The 16,738-nt window shown below is 40.6% G+C and overlaps 1 protein-coding gene across 2 annotated transcripts in view; it reads left to right on the top strand.

The window, feature by feature from the left end:
* The first annotated feature begins 3,444 nt into the window (after window positions 1-3,444).
* C11H6orf89 (chromosome 11 C6orf89 homolog) overlaps window positions 3,445-16,738 on the top strand; it is a 32,217-nt gene continuing 18,923 nt past the window's right edge. The window contains exons 1-4 of one of the 2 annotated variants that reach the window (XM_057699340.1): window positions 3,460-3,554; window positions 6,574-6,665; window positions 11,159-11,366; window positions 11,825-12,038. In XM_057699340.1, the coding sequence (XP_057555323.1) occupies window positions 11,178-11,366; window positions 11,825-12,038 (403 nt within the window). In that variant the 5' untranslated portion in view covers window positions 3,460-3,554; window positions 6,574-6,665; window positions 11,159-11,177. Of the gene's footprint in view, window positions 3,555-6,573; window positions 6,666-11,158; window positions 11,367-11,824; window positions 12,039-16,738 lie in introns of both variants that reach the window. The other variant, XM_057699339.1, reaches the window with a different exon arrangement.

Genomic DNA, 16,738 nt, shown 5'->3' with positions numbered 1-16,738 from the left:
AAGAGTCTGGGGAGAGGGGAGAGGGAAGTGCTGGGAAGAAAATGAGAGAGAACGAAAAAGAGAGGCAGGAGAATGAAGATCAAATAGATCAGGGCTAGAGCAAGGATTAGAGTGGCTGTGGCTGGGATAAATGATGTCCCAAGGTTATTAGGAGAGTTTGCTCAGGATCAAAGAGAAACAAAGTAGAGGCAATGCTAGGAGGTATGGAGGGAGGACAGGAAGGAAATGGGGTAAATGAACATATTGTAAATGCTTTGCACACCACTTAATAATGATGGCTAAATGATTTTATGCCTGACTCCAGCTAAGCACTATTGTGTACTTACACATTGTTAAAAATCGAACACAAATAAAGCCCAGACTGAGCAGACAAATCAGTTTAGTCATACAAGCAAAACTTAATTTAGCTTATTCTGTAAAACAAGCAATAGGGAGGGTGGGAAGGAGTCGTGGGAGGGAGGGGATATGGGGATATGTGTATAAATACAGCTGATTCACTTCGTTGTACAGCAAAAACTGGCACAACAGTGTAAAGCAATTATATTCCAATAAAGAGCTTAAAAAAAAAACAAGCAAAACTTAACTTGGGCCACTACTTGTTAATGCCTCTAAAAATCATAAACAAAACTTAAACTTCTCCAAAATTAATGTGCAGTAACCACTTTTAACCCATTCCCTATCACTACAAAAACTCTTAATATTATAACCAATTACTGTGAAGAATAAACAGCCACTGCCTCCTCATTGTATAAGCTGCTTTATAAAAATATACCTCTAAGCTTCATTCCATGTTCTGAGTGCCCCCAGTTTGCAAACTGTTGTGTGTTTGTGTGTGTGTGTGTGCAATAAACTTTTGCTAACTACTATTCCAGTGATCCAGTGTTTTACTTCTGCTCTTTCTGAACTTCAAAAAAAAAAAAAACAACCTGAGGTACAGTCAATTTACAATATTTTGTAAGTTTCAGGTGTATAACCTAGTGATTCACAATATTTAAAGGTTTTACTCCATTTATAGTTATTATAAAATATTGGCTATATTCCCTGTACTGTGCAATATATCCTTGTAGCTTATTTCTGAACTTTTGACAACACTTAATCTTCAAACCCACATGAGGTAGATATCACTATTCCCTTTTTACTATGAGGAAATTGAGGCTTACAGAAATTAAATAACTTGCACGAAGTACCATAGTTATGAGCCTGTGCTCCTGACCACAGTTCAATCCTAGTTTGCTTAATTGCCAAGCCGGGGGTGGGGGGGACTTCCTAGGCGGTGCAGTGGTTAAGAATCCGCCTGCCAATGCAGGGGACATGGGTTTGATCCCTGCTCCACGAAGATCCCACATTCCACAGAGCAACTAAGCCCATGTGCCACAACTCCTGAGCCCACGCTCTAGAGCCCGTGTGCCACAACTGCTGAAGCCCACGCTCCTAGAGCCCGTGCTCCGCAACAGGAGAAGCCATCGCAATGAGGAGCCTGCACACCACAATGAAGAGTAGCCTCCACTCACTGCAACTAGAGAAAGCCTGTGTGTACCAATAAAGACCCAATGCAGCCAATTAATTAATTAATTAATTTAAAAAAATTGCCAAGTGGGAATAAGGGTACACAAGGTTGTAAAGGTCAAACTAGACAGTGAACTCCTTGAGAGAATAACTGGGCCTCCTTCACCTTTGTGCCCTCCTCACAGAGGACTGAACATAGGATGCTCAGGTTTCATTGAATGAATAATGGACAGAAAATTAAGTTTTAAACTGAGGAGTGCTGTGCTAATGTAAGGTATAATTAATTTTACACTTCCTGTAGTTTTGTGTTCATGCCCTCGTTATGACCCTCCAGCTGGATGGAAAACTCTTCATGCTTGGCCCTTTCTCTCTGTTATTACCTGAGTTTCCTTTCTTCAGACCTTACGTAGTTCCTTAGGAGGCTTCGGAGGCTTAGGGCACAGTGAGGGTGCATTGGGGTTTAACCCAAGAATATGACAGCATCTTGCTGGTTCATTCCAAAATCCTTCAAGAGGCTCAGTATTTGTTGGCCTTTTTGTCCCCAAGAGAACATTAGGTGTCATTGACTTCAGGACGGAGTTGACAAAGAGGCCTGGATTCCTTTTCTAAATTCACTATTAGATTGTAGCTTGTATAGTACTTATTTCATTTATTCTGTATCTAAGCTTAATGTGTCTTCTGAATAAATGTCCCTTATTAAAAACAAAATTATAAACTTTTACAGAAACATCATTTTTCAAGCTGGAAACCTGAAGATCATCCTCTTTCTTTCTGCTCCCTGTAAGTGACACATCATCAAGATGTCAATTCTTTTTTCCAAAGATCCCCAAATTGTATCCCTTCCTTCCCATTCCCACTGCTGTTTCAGACCTTTAATATCAGGATTATTCCAGAAGCCCCTTTGCTGGGTTCCCTGCCTTTTGGCTTCTCCCCACTAATCCACTTACACAGAGCAGTCAAAGCCCTCCTCCATAAATACTACAAGATATTCCTATAAAGTATTAAATGGTTTCCCTTTGTCTATTAAAGTCCCAAATCACTTGGCCTGGGTTTGAAGGTCCTTCATCATTGACCACTCACTGACCTCTCCAGACTGATTTCCAACTATTTTATTGCCCAGGCCTTAAATGTGGCACCAGCATTCCCACTTCCAGACCTCTGCCCAAGCTAGTCTTTTCCCTTGCAATGCTTTCCCAAACTTCGCCCATGCCCTGTTCCAACTCCTTCAGAAAACCTCTCTACTCTTCCTGTCTACAGTAGACTCTCTCCCCTTTCTCAGTCTTTAATTCGGTGCCACCTTCCATCGTTGTCTAACTGCTTGTGTCAGATCTGCTCACCAAGTGGATTGTTAAGAGCCCATGTTAGGGACCATGTCCTAATTCTGCTCAGTTCAGCATTCACACAGGGCCTGATCCAGACCAGAACCTGAAGAGGGAGCTTCCAACGTAATCTCGAGCAATTTAACCTTTCCATAAACTTCAATTTGGTTGGTATGAGGGTAAATGAAGGTTGTTAAAGCAGTTTCACAAGTATAAAGTCCTTTGTAATGTAAGAGTAAACTCTCAATAAACATTAATGAGTGTGTAAATTTGTGTGATTTGTTTGCTTGCCTTTCTTTTAGATTCCTAAGGTAACGGCCTGCGCACCACTTACGTTATCCCTCCCACTCCCACCGCTTAATGCCCAACACGCAGCCTGGCACGTAGCAGAAGGCTCAACAAGCGCTAATTGAATGAATCAGTTCAGCTATGAACGGAAGCAGCCCTGGCAAGGACTGAAAAGGAGAGAGGAGGAAGAACTGGACGCCAGGGGGAGCAACAGCGCGTTCTCTTCAGATCTCGCGAGAGTTCGCGAGCGCTCCGAGTAGTTGCGCGTTCGGCTTCTGGCGGAAGCGTGGGGCGGGAAGAAGGAGCGCTGCTTCGCCTTTGGCGTGGGAGTTGCTTCCGGGTTGCGCGCCCGGAAGCAGGAAGTTGTCGGCCTATCCTCCTCGCCCGGCGGCTTGCTTGTCCCCGAGGCGGGAGGAGCCCGAGGGGGCGCGGGCCTCGCATGTGAGTGACTGGGGCCCGAGGCCGGGATGGGGGGAGGCAGCTTCGTGACAGCCTCGTCGCCGCACCTATCTATGACATCCTCTCACAGGCTACCTTTCGGCGCCACTGCCACTCCTGCCCCTGCCCTGACCCCTTTTCCGAGCCTTTGGCGTTTTGCAGACTGACAAGCATCCTCTAGCAACTCCCCCGGGGTGGACTCCGTTAAGACGCCTCCTTTTTTCCCCTTCGCTCTGCCGGGGCGAGCAAAGCGAATTCCACCCTAATTGAACTTGTTTCGCGGGCATCACAGCAGTGTCCAAAACAGCGGTGCTGGCGAAGTCTGGATTTCACTGCCCTTTTGACAGATTTCTAAGTGTATGTACATGTGAGTGTTTAGAGTAGATTCCCCGCGCCTCCGAAACATCTTTTTCTAATAATTGTTAGGGAGGGAATTTTTGTGTGTGTGTGGGCTTGGTATGTGATAAACATGGCATCTCAGACTTCAGAAAGGAATATGACTTGGTTTATTGACCAGAGTAAATGAACTGTTTGTAATCTCCTTTTAGAACAAGAAAATTCTCCTGCCTCGTGTTGCGTGTTGGGTAGTATTTTAAGATCATTAACCCTGCAAGCCACACTTTCCGGTCTAAGAGCTTTGGTATTCGCCAGTATACTTCTAAGGTATTTGGCCGTCTGCTTATAATAGAGATTATTCCCAGATACTTATCCTGACTCTCTCTGTCTGCTTATTTGTTCCCATGGTGGAATCTCCCACGGATATCTCTCCCTTAATAAACTTGCTTATTTGAGTTTGAGTTATCACAGTTGCCCTCTAAGGAACAAATTTCGGCCTTAACCTAAATTTAGCTTTGCTACATTGAAGTTTTGAGTGAAGTTCACATGGCCCAACTTGAATACCACAAGCCGTTTGCCATTTCTGCTTTGGACCAAAACAATTTTCAACATGCAATTCAAATCCCTTTTCTTCCACAGCTACTCTAAAACTCCATAAAAAATATCCAACTATGAAGTTCATAACTTGCTCACCTAAACTCTCATTAGGCTGATGTAGCTTTTAAAAACAAGGAGAAAAAGTAAAATAAATAAGTCTTTACTTACATCACATTAGTTTGAGAACAGAATGATCACTTTAGGTCCTTTCTATAAATTTGTTCCACAGACACTGATAAGGTTCCATGTCTCTAAGGTGAATTTCCATGTGTGTTATTAGTTTGTGTTATTTTCTCCACTTACGTGTGCTTTCAAGAAACAACTTAGTGTGAAAGAAAGGCAAGAAAATAGATGTAATACGAAGTGATAGAGTTGTGTTTAAGCTTCAAAGGGCAGAAATGAAGGTTGGAATAGAGTTCACTCATTGGACGAAGCACTGAGGGCTAGGTTTTGTAAGCAGAGGAAATTATGTGTACAAAAGCAAAAAGATGTGAAATAGTATGGCAGTGAAGAACGTGAGGGAGGAATGGGAAATGAGACTGAACAGGTAGGCAGTAACCAGATCATAAAGGGCTATGCTAAGTATTTTGGACTCATAATAATTATTAAGTATTTAATTTGGGTATTGAGACAGATGTTTTAGATACATCGCTTTATAATCCCTTAACAACATGGCTGAAAAGACACAATTATCCTCATTTTATAAATGAAAACTCTGAGGCTTAAAGAGGTTAAACAGTGTCTCATGGCCACACAGTAGATGGAGAATCTAGTATTTGCGTTCAGCTTTTTCTAACTCCAGTGCCTGTGTTCTTAACCACCATGCTAAATTGTTCCCTAGTAGGGAATGGGAAGTCAAGGAAGGTGCTTTAAATAGATGAGCAATGTGAACCAATTTGTGTTTTAGAAAAATAACTTGTAGACTATGGATCAGAAAGAAGAAAGAGGATTGGAAGTATAGAGATTGAATATATCTGTGTGATGGTCTGTGGGAGAGATGTTGAGGGCCTTGACTGTCGTTAATGTAGAGCTAAAGAGGAGGTGATGAATGTGAGAACTATACTGGGTGTAGAATTGAGGATTTGGTGATTGGTTCATTGGTGGGGATGAGGAAGCTGGAGGAAAGGTTTTAAATTTGGAGAACCGGTATTTTCATTAATTAAGAAAAAGGAATATAGTAGGAGAAATGGTTTGCAGGGGGAAAATAAGTAAGTTATAGACACATTACATGTAGGGGACTATAGGAAATTTGGGCCAGGGTGTCTGGTAGTAGTTTGATAGATGGGTCTTGAGTTCTGGAGAGAGTTCTAGATTGGAGAAGAGATTTGGGAATCACTAATAGCTGGTGGTTAAAGCCATGGAGGGAATGAGACGGTCAAGGACAACCATGATGAATACGAGCATTCCAGGACATAGACTCAGAAGAGAACAAGAGAATTATGCCAAGGTTTGAAAGCCCTTGAGGGAGATAGTGGGCAGCAATGGAAGCTGCCGCAGAGATGTCAGATGAGGTGTTAACTGAAAAAATGTCCTTTGGACTTGGCACGTGTAGAAAGCCTTTGGTGACCATAGTGAGAGCAATATCAGTGGCAAGAGAGGGTCAGAAATGAATGGGGACCTGAGAAACAAGAAGGTGAAGTGATACTTTTTTTTTTTTTTAAAGGGAGCTTGGCTCTGAAGGGAGGAAGGGTATAAGCTCTGCAAATCTAGAGAGGAAGGATTTTTTTTTTAATGGTAGAAACTAGAAAAAGTGAAGATAGGAGCAGGTAGAGATACGTTTAAGGATGTGGGAGTTCCTGCTTCAAAAATGTGAAAGTCCTAAAAGGCCAACAACAACAACAACAAAACCAAAAAAACACCCACACCAGCATCTATTGTAGATTTAAGTAGACCAAAGAGACATGACAGCTGTGATATGTACTCATTGGTTGGAGCCTAGATTTCTAAAAAGCTTATGTGGCCTTTTGTGGGGATTTTTGGGGGTTTTTTGGGTTTTTTTGTTTTTGTTTTTTGGGGGAAGGGACCTCTTAGGGAAATTTGACTATGGACTAGATACTAGGTAACGGTGATTCTGCCTGTGCCCTTGCAGGTATAAGCCACTGTTAAGAGTCAGGCTCGCTCATCGGAACTTCGCTCTGTGGCAAAGCTCATTTCTGCCAGAGTTGGACCTTCTTTCTGGAGGTAAAGGGATTGCCATCAAGCTTCAACTGATTTCACTCAGTCCGAATGAATTGAATATACTTGATGCTTAGCCATGATTTTGTGTTTGTTTGTTTGTTTTTAAGGGACAAGTTTTTGGTTTTGTTTTTAATACAAACCATTGTGTTGAGAGTTGACTTTCAACAGATCGCAGCAAGGGAGCTGCTCTGTAGTCTGACCTAAAGGGTCAGGATTTTTTTGTCGTTTATTTAACATCATATCCACTAGATGCCAGTACTACCCCTCAAGTGTGAGAATCACAAATGTCTCCAGGCTTCCAGATATCCCCTGGGGGGCAGAATTGCCCTCGGTTGAGAACCACTGATCTTACCAAAGGCAAAAGGAAGGCTTATTATCAAGACCCCCATGTGCTCTTAGACACTTCTAAGAGCTAAATTATTAGCAACTACCCTTCTGATGACTTGAGAAATGTGTCACAATCTCAGGGAAGAAGGATGTACAGCTTGCAAAAATGTGTGTATTCAGAATCATGTTATTGTGTACTTGAATCACACACACACACACACAAAAACCCTGTTGTTTTTGCAACACATACTGGGAGTTTAATGAAATTTTTATGTGTATCAAAAGTGGGCAGAGGTTTACAAAGGTTGTGAAACAGTCTTCAAAACCAGTGATAGTTGATTCTCCTTTTAGCCTCACCTGCACTTCTGTCCCCTTCATGGTGCCCCTAAGGGCACACCAATGTGACATTCTCTTCTCCCTGAGGATACCTACACATACTCCGTCTCCCAAAACTTTATAAAGTTTTTTACTGGAATTTCTTTCTAGAATTCCCACTGCTTTCCTTTTCTGGTCCTCTACTGAATTTTGATGGATTTTGACTGAGTATCATTGGATAATTTATTGTAGTTTGCTTAAGTGAACATTTTCCTTGCTTGCTTGCTTGCTTAGAATGTCTTTGTTCATTTAAACAGGAAAATGCTGGGTCTCTGGAATCACTAGTCACAAAACCAAAGATGTGAAAAATATTGTAATAAGTTATTGCTTTATTCTTTTACCAGGAATCATTGTAGTCGATAACTTTCCAGTTTTCAGCCACTCATTTGTGATAATCAAGGGACATGGTGCTGTGGTTTTGGAACTGCCCGCTCAGAATAGGGAGATACTTAGTAAGGGAGGCAGCGTGCATAAAGATTAAAAGCACCAACCCTGAAGTCAGGCACACTTGTGTTCACATCCTAGCGAGTTATGAAACCTTTCTGAGCCTTACTGAAATTGCTGTGACGATTTACTGAGATAATGCTTCTGCAGCGCTTAGCACAAGGCCTGGCGTATCGGATGGCATAACAAAAAATGGTTGTATAGGAATGCAGTTGTACATAAGACTTTAACTTCTCATGTACTGAATTTTTTCTACTTCCTGAAATATTCATACACTCCTAGAATTTTAGAGCTAGAGGAAACTTGAATAACTTTCTGGTTCAATCCTCTTATCTTTTGGGTGAGGAAATAGACCAGGTGATTTAGCTGGAATCATAGCAGTGAGTGTAATTAATGCCACACCAGGGGTAAGTTCAAATTCTATAAATACACATTTTAAAACATCTTTATTGAGATGTAATTTCTATGCCATGAAATTCACCTATTTAAAATGTAGAATTCAGTGGTTTTGTATATTCACAAAGTTGTGCAACCATCACCGCAATTTGTTTTGAACAAATTCACTCAAGGAAGAACCCCTGCATCTGTTAACAGTCACTCCCCATTCCTCTCAACTCCCCTCCCCTAGGCAACCCCTGATTCATCTGTTTTCTGTCTCTATAGATTTGCCTACCCTCGACTTTCATATAAATGCAGTCATGTAATATGTAGTCTTTTGTGACTGTCTTCCTTCACTTAGCATAATGTTTTCAAGGTTCATCCATGCTGTAGCATGTATCAGTACTTTATTCCTTTTTATTGTTCAATAATATTCTATCGTATGGATATTATTGATATATTGTATGGATATTATTAATATCCATTTTGTGTATCCATTCATGGACATTTGGGTTGCTTCCATTTTTGAGCTGCTATGAATAATGCTGCTTAAACATTCACATACAAGTTTTTGTGTGGATATTTGTTTTAAATTATTGTGGGTACATACTTACAAGTGGAATTGCTGGGTCGTATGGTAACTCCACATTTGAGTTGTTGAGGAACTGCCAAACTGTTTTCAAAGCAGCTGCATCATTTTACATTCCCATCCACAGTGTACAAGAGTTGCACTGTCAGCCCTTGTTATTATCTGACTTTTTGATTGTAGCCATCCCAGTGGGTGAGAAGTGGTATCTCATTGTGGTTTTCATTTACACTTCCTTGATGGCTAATGATGTTAAACATCTTTTCATGATTTTTTCAGCCATTTGTAGATCTTCTGTGGAGAAATATCTATTCAAATACTTGGCCCGTTTGTAACTGTATATTTGTGTTTTTATAATTGAGTTGTAAGAATTCTTTATGAACTCTGAACTCCAGTCCCTTATCAGATATATGATTTGTACATATTGCCCCCCATTCTGTAGGTTGTTGTTTTACTTTCTTGATAGTATCATTTGCAGCACAAAAAGTGTTAATTTTGATATAGTCCAATTTATTTTTCTTTTGCTATTTGTACTTTTGGTGTCATATCTAAGAAGCCATTGCCTAATCCAGTGTTATAAAAATTTCCCCCTTTGTTTTCTTCTGAGAGTTTTATAGTTTTAACTCTTTAAGTTTAGGTCTTTTATCCATTTTGAGTTAATTTTTGTCTATGGTGTGAGGAAGCATCCAATTTCATTCTTTTGCATGTGGTTATGCAGTTGTCCCAGCACCATTTGTTGAAAATCCATATTTTCTTTTATTTCATTTCATTTGGCCGTGACACACAGCTTGTGGGATCTTAGTTCCCCAACCAGGGGTTGAACCCAGGCCCTTGGCAGTGAAAGCGCTGAGTCCTAACCACTGGACCAACAGGAGATTCCCCCAAACACACATTTTTAAAGTAGAGTTTTCACCATCCTTTTACCTGAACCTTGAAATGAAGACCTATGTGGTCTTTAAAAAACACTTTGAGCAGTGGCAGAGTGTGGAGAAAGGATGTGTCCCCTTTAATGTGTGGGGTTCCTCCCTCCCTCCCCCATCCTCAAAATCTAGATTACCTGACTGTTAATCCACCTTTAGAAGTCTGATTCTGATTTCGTTGGTCTTGGGTTGGGGCCTTGGCATGAGCATTCGCTAGAAGCTCTCTAGGTGATTCTAATGTGCAGGCACAGTTAAGAACTAGTGAAGTAGGAGGTTGATAGTCAGAGGACCAAAGGGAAGGAGTCATTGGGAGGCGCTGTTAGAAGAGGAGCTATGCCAGGGTGTGTGCTGGCTTGTGGCAGTTCAGGCCTCCTCCTCTGCTGGAGCTTCATGACTGTTGTCCTCTGCTCCACAGGGGGCAGCGTCTCCTTACTGAAAAAATAGAGTTGTACCATGTCAGTGCTTTTTGATGTTAGAAGCACCTTGGGTATGAAATATGTGAAATAAGAGGACCTTCTGCATTATAAACAAACAACAAACAACAACAAAAGCCAACCAACAGAAGAGAGCATAGATCCCAAGCACTGTTTTTTCTCCTATAAATGAAGAAAAACATTGTTCTGTAGCACAAGCACTTTTTAAAAGAACTGTTTTATTTCATTTTACAAATTATACAGAGATAATTCTATTTTGCCTTTAGCTTTTAGCTTTTATTCTATGTCCACTGTGAAACAATCTGGCTTTAAAATAACTATGAGAATGCAAATTGAATTTTGAAGTGAGTTACAGATCTTAGGTCTTTTAAGATTATAAAATACAAACAAAATGCCTTTTATTGTCTAAAATTGTATTTGCAGAAAAGCATGAGGACTGCAGCCTGGTAAGTCTGAAGTGCTCCCATGCCTTGGTTTTGTGTTGTCTGACATCCTTGCTCTGCCAGGAACAAAGCATATCAACATGTTCCTCAGTAAATCTTGCCTTCAGTGATCAGTTCCTCCTCTTGTGTTGCTAAAAGGTTCATCTGATGGAAAAGGAAAGAAATAATTGATCAACAACACTTTCCACATTCTGTTTCACTTTTAGTAAATTACCAGTAGCGGATCTCCTGTGATTGGTTTCAGAAATCATTTTGGATGGCACTAGTGTTTCTGAGTCCCATTAGGAATTTTTTGTGCTCTGGACTGGTATTCCTCAAAGTGTTTGGGAACCAGTGCTGGTCTGTAAGCCATTTGTTACTAGCCCACAATTAAGAAAGACTTAAAAGTTTGTATTGCATCTTGACACTGTCTTGACATATTCATTGTGTTTTACAAAAGAATAGGTCTTCAGTGGATTGGGAAAAACACAGAACTGGTCCTTCCTCACAGGTGGTCAAGAAGCACTGTTCTAAAGGAAGTAACTTTGAGGAGGCAGTACTTTAAAGAAACCATCTTTCTTTTTACATTCATTCTCTCTCTCTCTCTCAGGGATTTTGTATTGGAAGACATGGATCTTGCTGCTAATGAGCTCAGCATTTATGACAAACTTTCAGAGACTGTTGATTTGGTAAGACAGATGGGCCATCAGTGCGGCATGTCAGAGAAGGCAATTGAAAAATTTATCAGACAGCTGCTGGAAAAGAATGAACCTCAAAGGGGGCCACCCCAGTATCCCCTCCTTCTAGCTATGTACAAGGTAAAAATATGTTCTGACTTGGAAATAGCTTAGACAGAACACAGACTCTTCAACATTCTCCCCAAATATTACTGTTGACTGTTTCCACCACTGAATCTTGGTTTTTCTATGGGTAAATTGGCCTTTACTCTTTGTTACCATGTGTTATTAGGAAATTTGACTGTTTTGTTAAATGTTTAGATGAAAGCTGTGTATTTATCTTTAACTGTATTTGTGTATATTTTTAAATGGTGGACATAGCCCCTAGCCCATATGATATAAGCTTGGTGAGCCTTGCAATCCTCACAGATCTCAAGCTTTAAATGCTTTCAGAAGTGAAAGTCAATGGCTCGTTTATGAAAATAGATTAGTACTTAAAGCACATTGGAAATAGTAGAAGATGCCTGTTTTTTCCCTTGGCATTAAAGTATTTTGTTGGCTGGGACAATTATTAACCCATTTCCTCTCTTTCCTTGTAGGTCCTCGTAACCCTGGGATTAATCTTGCTCACTGCCTACTTTGTGATTCAACCTTTCAGCCCATTACCACCTGAACCAGTGCTTTCTGGAGCTCATACCTGGCGCTCACTCATCCATCACATCCGGCTGGTGTCTTTGCCCATTACCAAGAAGTATATGCCAGAAAATAAGGGAGTCCCTCTGCATGGGGGTGATGCAGACAGACCCTTTCCAGGTAGAATACTGCATCTTCTACTTATTAGATGCAGCTTTCTTGGCAGTATATCATGAGAAAGGAAATAACATTTATTGACATCTAATGAGAGACACTTTCCATATGTTGTCTTATTTAATTCAGTCCTCAGTGAAACTCTATGGGATGGATTTTATTACCCCATCTTGTACATTGAGAAACTGAGGCTCAGAGGATTAAGAAACTTGTCAGAGAAACACATTTGGTGGAGCCAAATTCAAGCCCCTGATTCTAAAACACGTAATGAGGAAAAGTGTTTTGCTCATAGAAGGGATTTGAGTGTATCTTACTCTACTGTTTTCTCTCCTGTGATCTCTATCCATAATAGATATTTTAACGAATAGCTTTTGGTTTATTGAAAGTATCTGAGTCCAGATCCTATAATAGTCCTTAGCCTATTGGGCTAGGTTTTTTGTCTAGGTATATCCCTCTCTTTCAACTGAGTCTTTTCTCTTTGTTTCATAGCTCACTTACGTAGTGCGCCTAAGTGTACAATTTTGCCTGTAAGTTGAATTTAAGAAACACTTAAAAAAAAAAAAAAAAAGAAACACTTAAATATAGTAGCAGTGCATCAACGGTAGCATAGGAATTCCTGGTCCAATAGACTGTTTGAGGAGTTCCCTTTTTTTTTTTTTTTTTTTCAGGAGTTCCCTTTTGAGAACAGTGTAATGTGGTAAGACTTGAAGTTTACTTTTTGAGAAAGAATAGAGGGATATTATTTGGGGATTTTATTTTATTCATTTATTTTTTTTTATCTTAGTGTTTATCTTATTTGCCTGTATGAAGGAATATATAAGTTAATATCACAAGTGGATTGTAGAATTTTTTGTGTAACTGTGTTCTAAAACCTTTAGGCTTCAGCATAACTGTTAAAGAAGTATGTTTTCTGTTCAGTGTTGTTTTCAAAAAAAATTTAGTAGTTGAAACTAAGCTTTATAATCATAATGCTACTCTTTAAACCAAGACCTAATCAGTCATAAAAATCATCACTTGGTTTAGATCTCCTTTGAAAGCTATTTTTGTACACTTGAGGAAATCATGGAAAGATTTCCAAAATTATATCAAAATCAGAGGAAGAGAACATTGTGAAACAAAAACCCAGCCTCGTAAGTTTTTTTAAAAAATCAACTCATATATTTAAACTTCTAAGTTCCAGATATAACTTTCCTGGGAAGATTATTTTTGAAATGTCAGGAAAGCTCAAAAAAATGAAGTTTCCAACTCCTATCAGAAGGGTCCAGAGCATGTAGGGGAAAGAGCCAGAGAAACTTCTCAGTTAGGTCAGCCTGTGCTGTTTCCTCAGATGCATCAGCCTCCTTTCCTGTCTTCCCCTCACAGCCTCCTTTCCTGTCTTCCCCTCACAGCCTCCGTAAAGTCATCTTTTGCTCTTTGGTGCGCGAGATGAAGTCAACAGTTTTTAGGACCAGGTTAATGGCATTTACTTTCTTTCTCCCCGTCTTATAAAATACGTCTCCACAGACTAAGTTAAGAAATAATAGTCAGTGGACAGTGATTGCTCATTCTGTGTATCAGAGTTTAAAAATTCAAGAAACATCAGTGTCTTGTCAACAAGCCGGGTTGTTTGGCCACTCCAAATGAATATTTTGCCTTGCAGATGGAAATAAAAATGAGTCCTTAGAGCTCACTTGTAAAGAGAGAGCATTGGAAGGGTGTGGTTTTAGGTCTTTAATGTTGTTGATTCTATTAAAGTGCTGCTTTTACTTGTAAATGGAGATGTTGCACCCTATTTTCCTATGTGTGGTATTTCTAGGAAGCTGCAGACATGTAAAACTAAAAGTGTTTTGCATAGCATTTGGAAGGAAACTTAAAAATGCATAATGATATAAGGGGTGAATAGAAACATTGGGGAGAATTAGGTATAAGAAATGCAAACTGCTGGGCCTGAAAGAAGGCCAGAAAAGTAAAAACATATATATAAATTATTCCTATTGTCATGGTACCCCAAAGCAGCTGCCTTTCAGTTAGGACTACTTAGCAATACCTTTAAAGTAAATGTAGAAGGAGAATGTAAAGTGAATGGAGCTCCCCATAGAAAAGCCCTTCAGTGTATTGTTTCCTTAAGGGCTGGCCTAACATTCCCGGGAATTATCTGACACTCCTTGCAGGGAGCAGCACTGACCTACCAGAGGCACCACCACCATTGCTGCTAGGTTTGCTCGTGACCACTGGTGGTTTTTCCTCTTGACTCTACCCAGGGAATAAAAGGCAAGAGAAGTGGGATTCTATTTCTAGGTTTCAGCCTTGGGTAGGGAACCCTGCCCCAAAATCCTCTTCATGGGGTGAATGAAGTGACTCTGCAGTGAGTCATGTAAACATCCCACTCTGCAGCAGGAAATAAATAAGCTGGCTTATTTAGTACTCACCAGGTGCCAGGCCCTGTTCAAAGGGCTTTCCATATATTGGCTCATTTGATCTTTACAATATCCCTGTGCAGTAGGTTCTGGTTTATGTCTGTTTCACAGATGAAGACACTGAAGTACAGTGAGAATAGGTCACTTGCCTGATGTTCCAAGGCTAGTAAGTCATGGAACCATAATTTGAACCCAGGCAGCCCAATTTCAGAGTCTGAGCTCCTAACCTCTGATGTGAGTAGTTTGTAGCTACGTGGTATACCTGAAGAGTCTAGCTTTATGTTTGATTTTGGAGTTCTACACTCTTTCTCTCAGGTCACCAGATGCTTTCTCTCTTAGTTCCCTAGTCCCTAAAGAAATAAGGTTCTTTCTGGTTGGTACTGCACGTCCAAAGATAAACGGTTCGCCAAGCCACTGGCCCTTTAGCATTTTCCTGAACTAGTCTTCTCCTAGGCATTCAGCCCAGCTCATCCTCCCAGTCTGCACCCTTATAGGTAATGTTTGACTTACTGTTTGACTTAATCCTTTCTTTTATTAACCTGTAGTTTTCCATTCACATTCTTAGTTCTAACCCACCCCCACCCCTGGCCTCATATCTTTATATCTGCTTTGACCCTGCCAGGCATCCTCTTGGCTTTAACTCTTCCGTGGAATCATTGAGTCTTACAGCTCAAAAGGAACTTTAGAGTTGATCTGGTACGTACCCCCATTTTGTAAAGAGGAAGTTGAAGCCAGGAGAGGTGAAAAAGCTTGCTTACCCAGTTACAGATGACAGACTAGCACTTGAACTTCAATTTCTTAACTCTAGTCCAGCATTCTTTCCATCACATCACATTTACTGCCTGCTGCCTCTGCCCTCAGCCAAGCCAGGTTCTAGCATGTTAGGCCCAACTATTTTGTTTATTTGGAGCACTTATAATTTTTAATTGTAACACCCATATATAGTGAGGTGGCCAGGGACAGTTCTCACATGCAGTGAGTAAGTGCATCTCTGTGTCTGTACTGCATAATTGGAACTTTATGTATATATGAACTTCCAGGGGAAGGTTGAGGTGGACCTATCAATATCGAGGAGTTTGGGAAATAGCAGATCATTCACTGGCTTAGAACTAAGATAAGGACCTAATCAGACTTAGAGTCCAGACCAGTGCTCAAAGATGAAATGCTCAGACCTATTTATTTGCAAATAAAAGAGTAAAGTGATAAAAACTCTGTCAGGCACTTACAGTATACCGTGTACTGTGCAGTGTATTCCTCAGTCTTCACAGCAATCACATAAGGTAGTTAACATTTTATGTCCATTTCCAAGATGAGGAAGCTGATGTGCAAGGGGGTAGACTAATTTACCTAAAGTCTCACATTTAGAGACAAATTTTTATACAAGGAGAACTTATAAAAATAGATGGACTTTATGGTTTAGAGTGGTTCAAATGCATTGCTTCCTGAAGGCGCAGCTGTTGGTGAAATGATTTCTTGAGTTCCTTCCTTCCCTATGGTGTATGAAAGTGGCTCTGGGCCTGTTGCCACCCATGCAGGGGCCCTGGCCAAGGATGCCTTCACCATCAAGATTTCACCTGTGCCTCATGCCCAGGGTGCTAGAAGTGCTAAGCAAAACGAGCTGCTGGAGAGTAGCCTGATTACATACTGAGCACACACCGGTGAAAGTCACAGAGGCTTTCTCGTGGACTTTGAAGGCTTTTCTTGGGTACATTTTGAATGTGAGAAATGATGAGGTTATATTTATTTAATCTTTATTTTGAGGTTTCTCCAGATTCGGATTACTTGTTTGATTTTTCTCCCCATGGATTTAATCCTAGTGTTAAAGCTTCTGAAAAGTCAGGGTTTCATTCATTCATTCGTTCAGCAAATGTGTACTGAGACCCTGCTGTACACCAGGCACTGTTCTCAACAGAGCAGCGAACAGAACAGTCTCCCTGCTCTTGTGGAGCTAGTCTTGGCTTTGTACCTTTCTTCTTCTCTGTGCTTTTTATCCAGAGGGAGATTTTTCAGTCCTGGAAAGAAATCTTTTTTTTCTTTTTTTTTTTTCTTTTTGCCAGATTAATAGTCTGTGTAAAAGGACTCTCTCCACTTAGAATTCCAGAGTCTGTTATGGTCCAGAACAAGCCAGCCTGAGTGCGTTTTCTTTGTAAACAGCTCTTAGGCACCAGGAAGCCTCCTGACAGGCTTGGCTCACCACTGTTCTGCAGAGTGCCCAACTTGCAGAGAAGGCTAAGAGGTTACAGTTTCTGTCTTTCTTAAACTTCAAGGCTGTGTTTTGTCTAAGAGACTGTTTTTGACATCTCAAACAGC

This window comes from Hippopotamus amphibius, chromosome 11, assembly GCF_030028045.1.
Source record: "Hippopotamus amphibius kiboko isolate mHipAmp2 chromosome 11, mHipAmp2.hap2, whole genome shotgun sequence".
Lineage (NCBI taxonomy): Eukaryota > Metazoa > Chordata > Mammalia > Artiodactyla > Hippopotamidae > Hippopotamus > Hippopotamus amphibius.
This window is presented reverse-complemented; position numbering and strand designations above follow the sequence as displayed.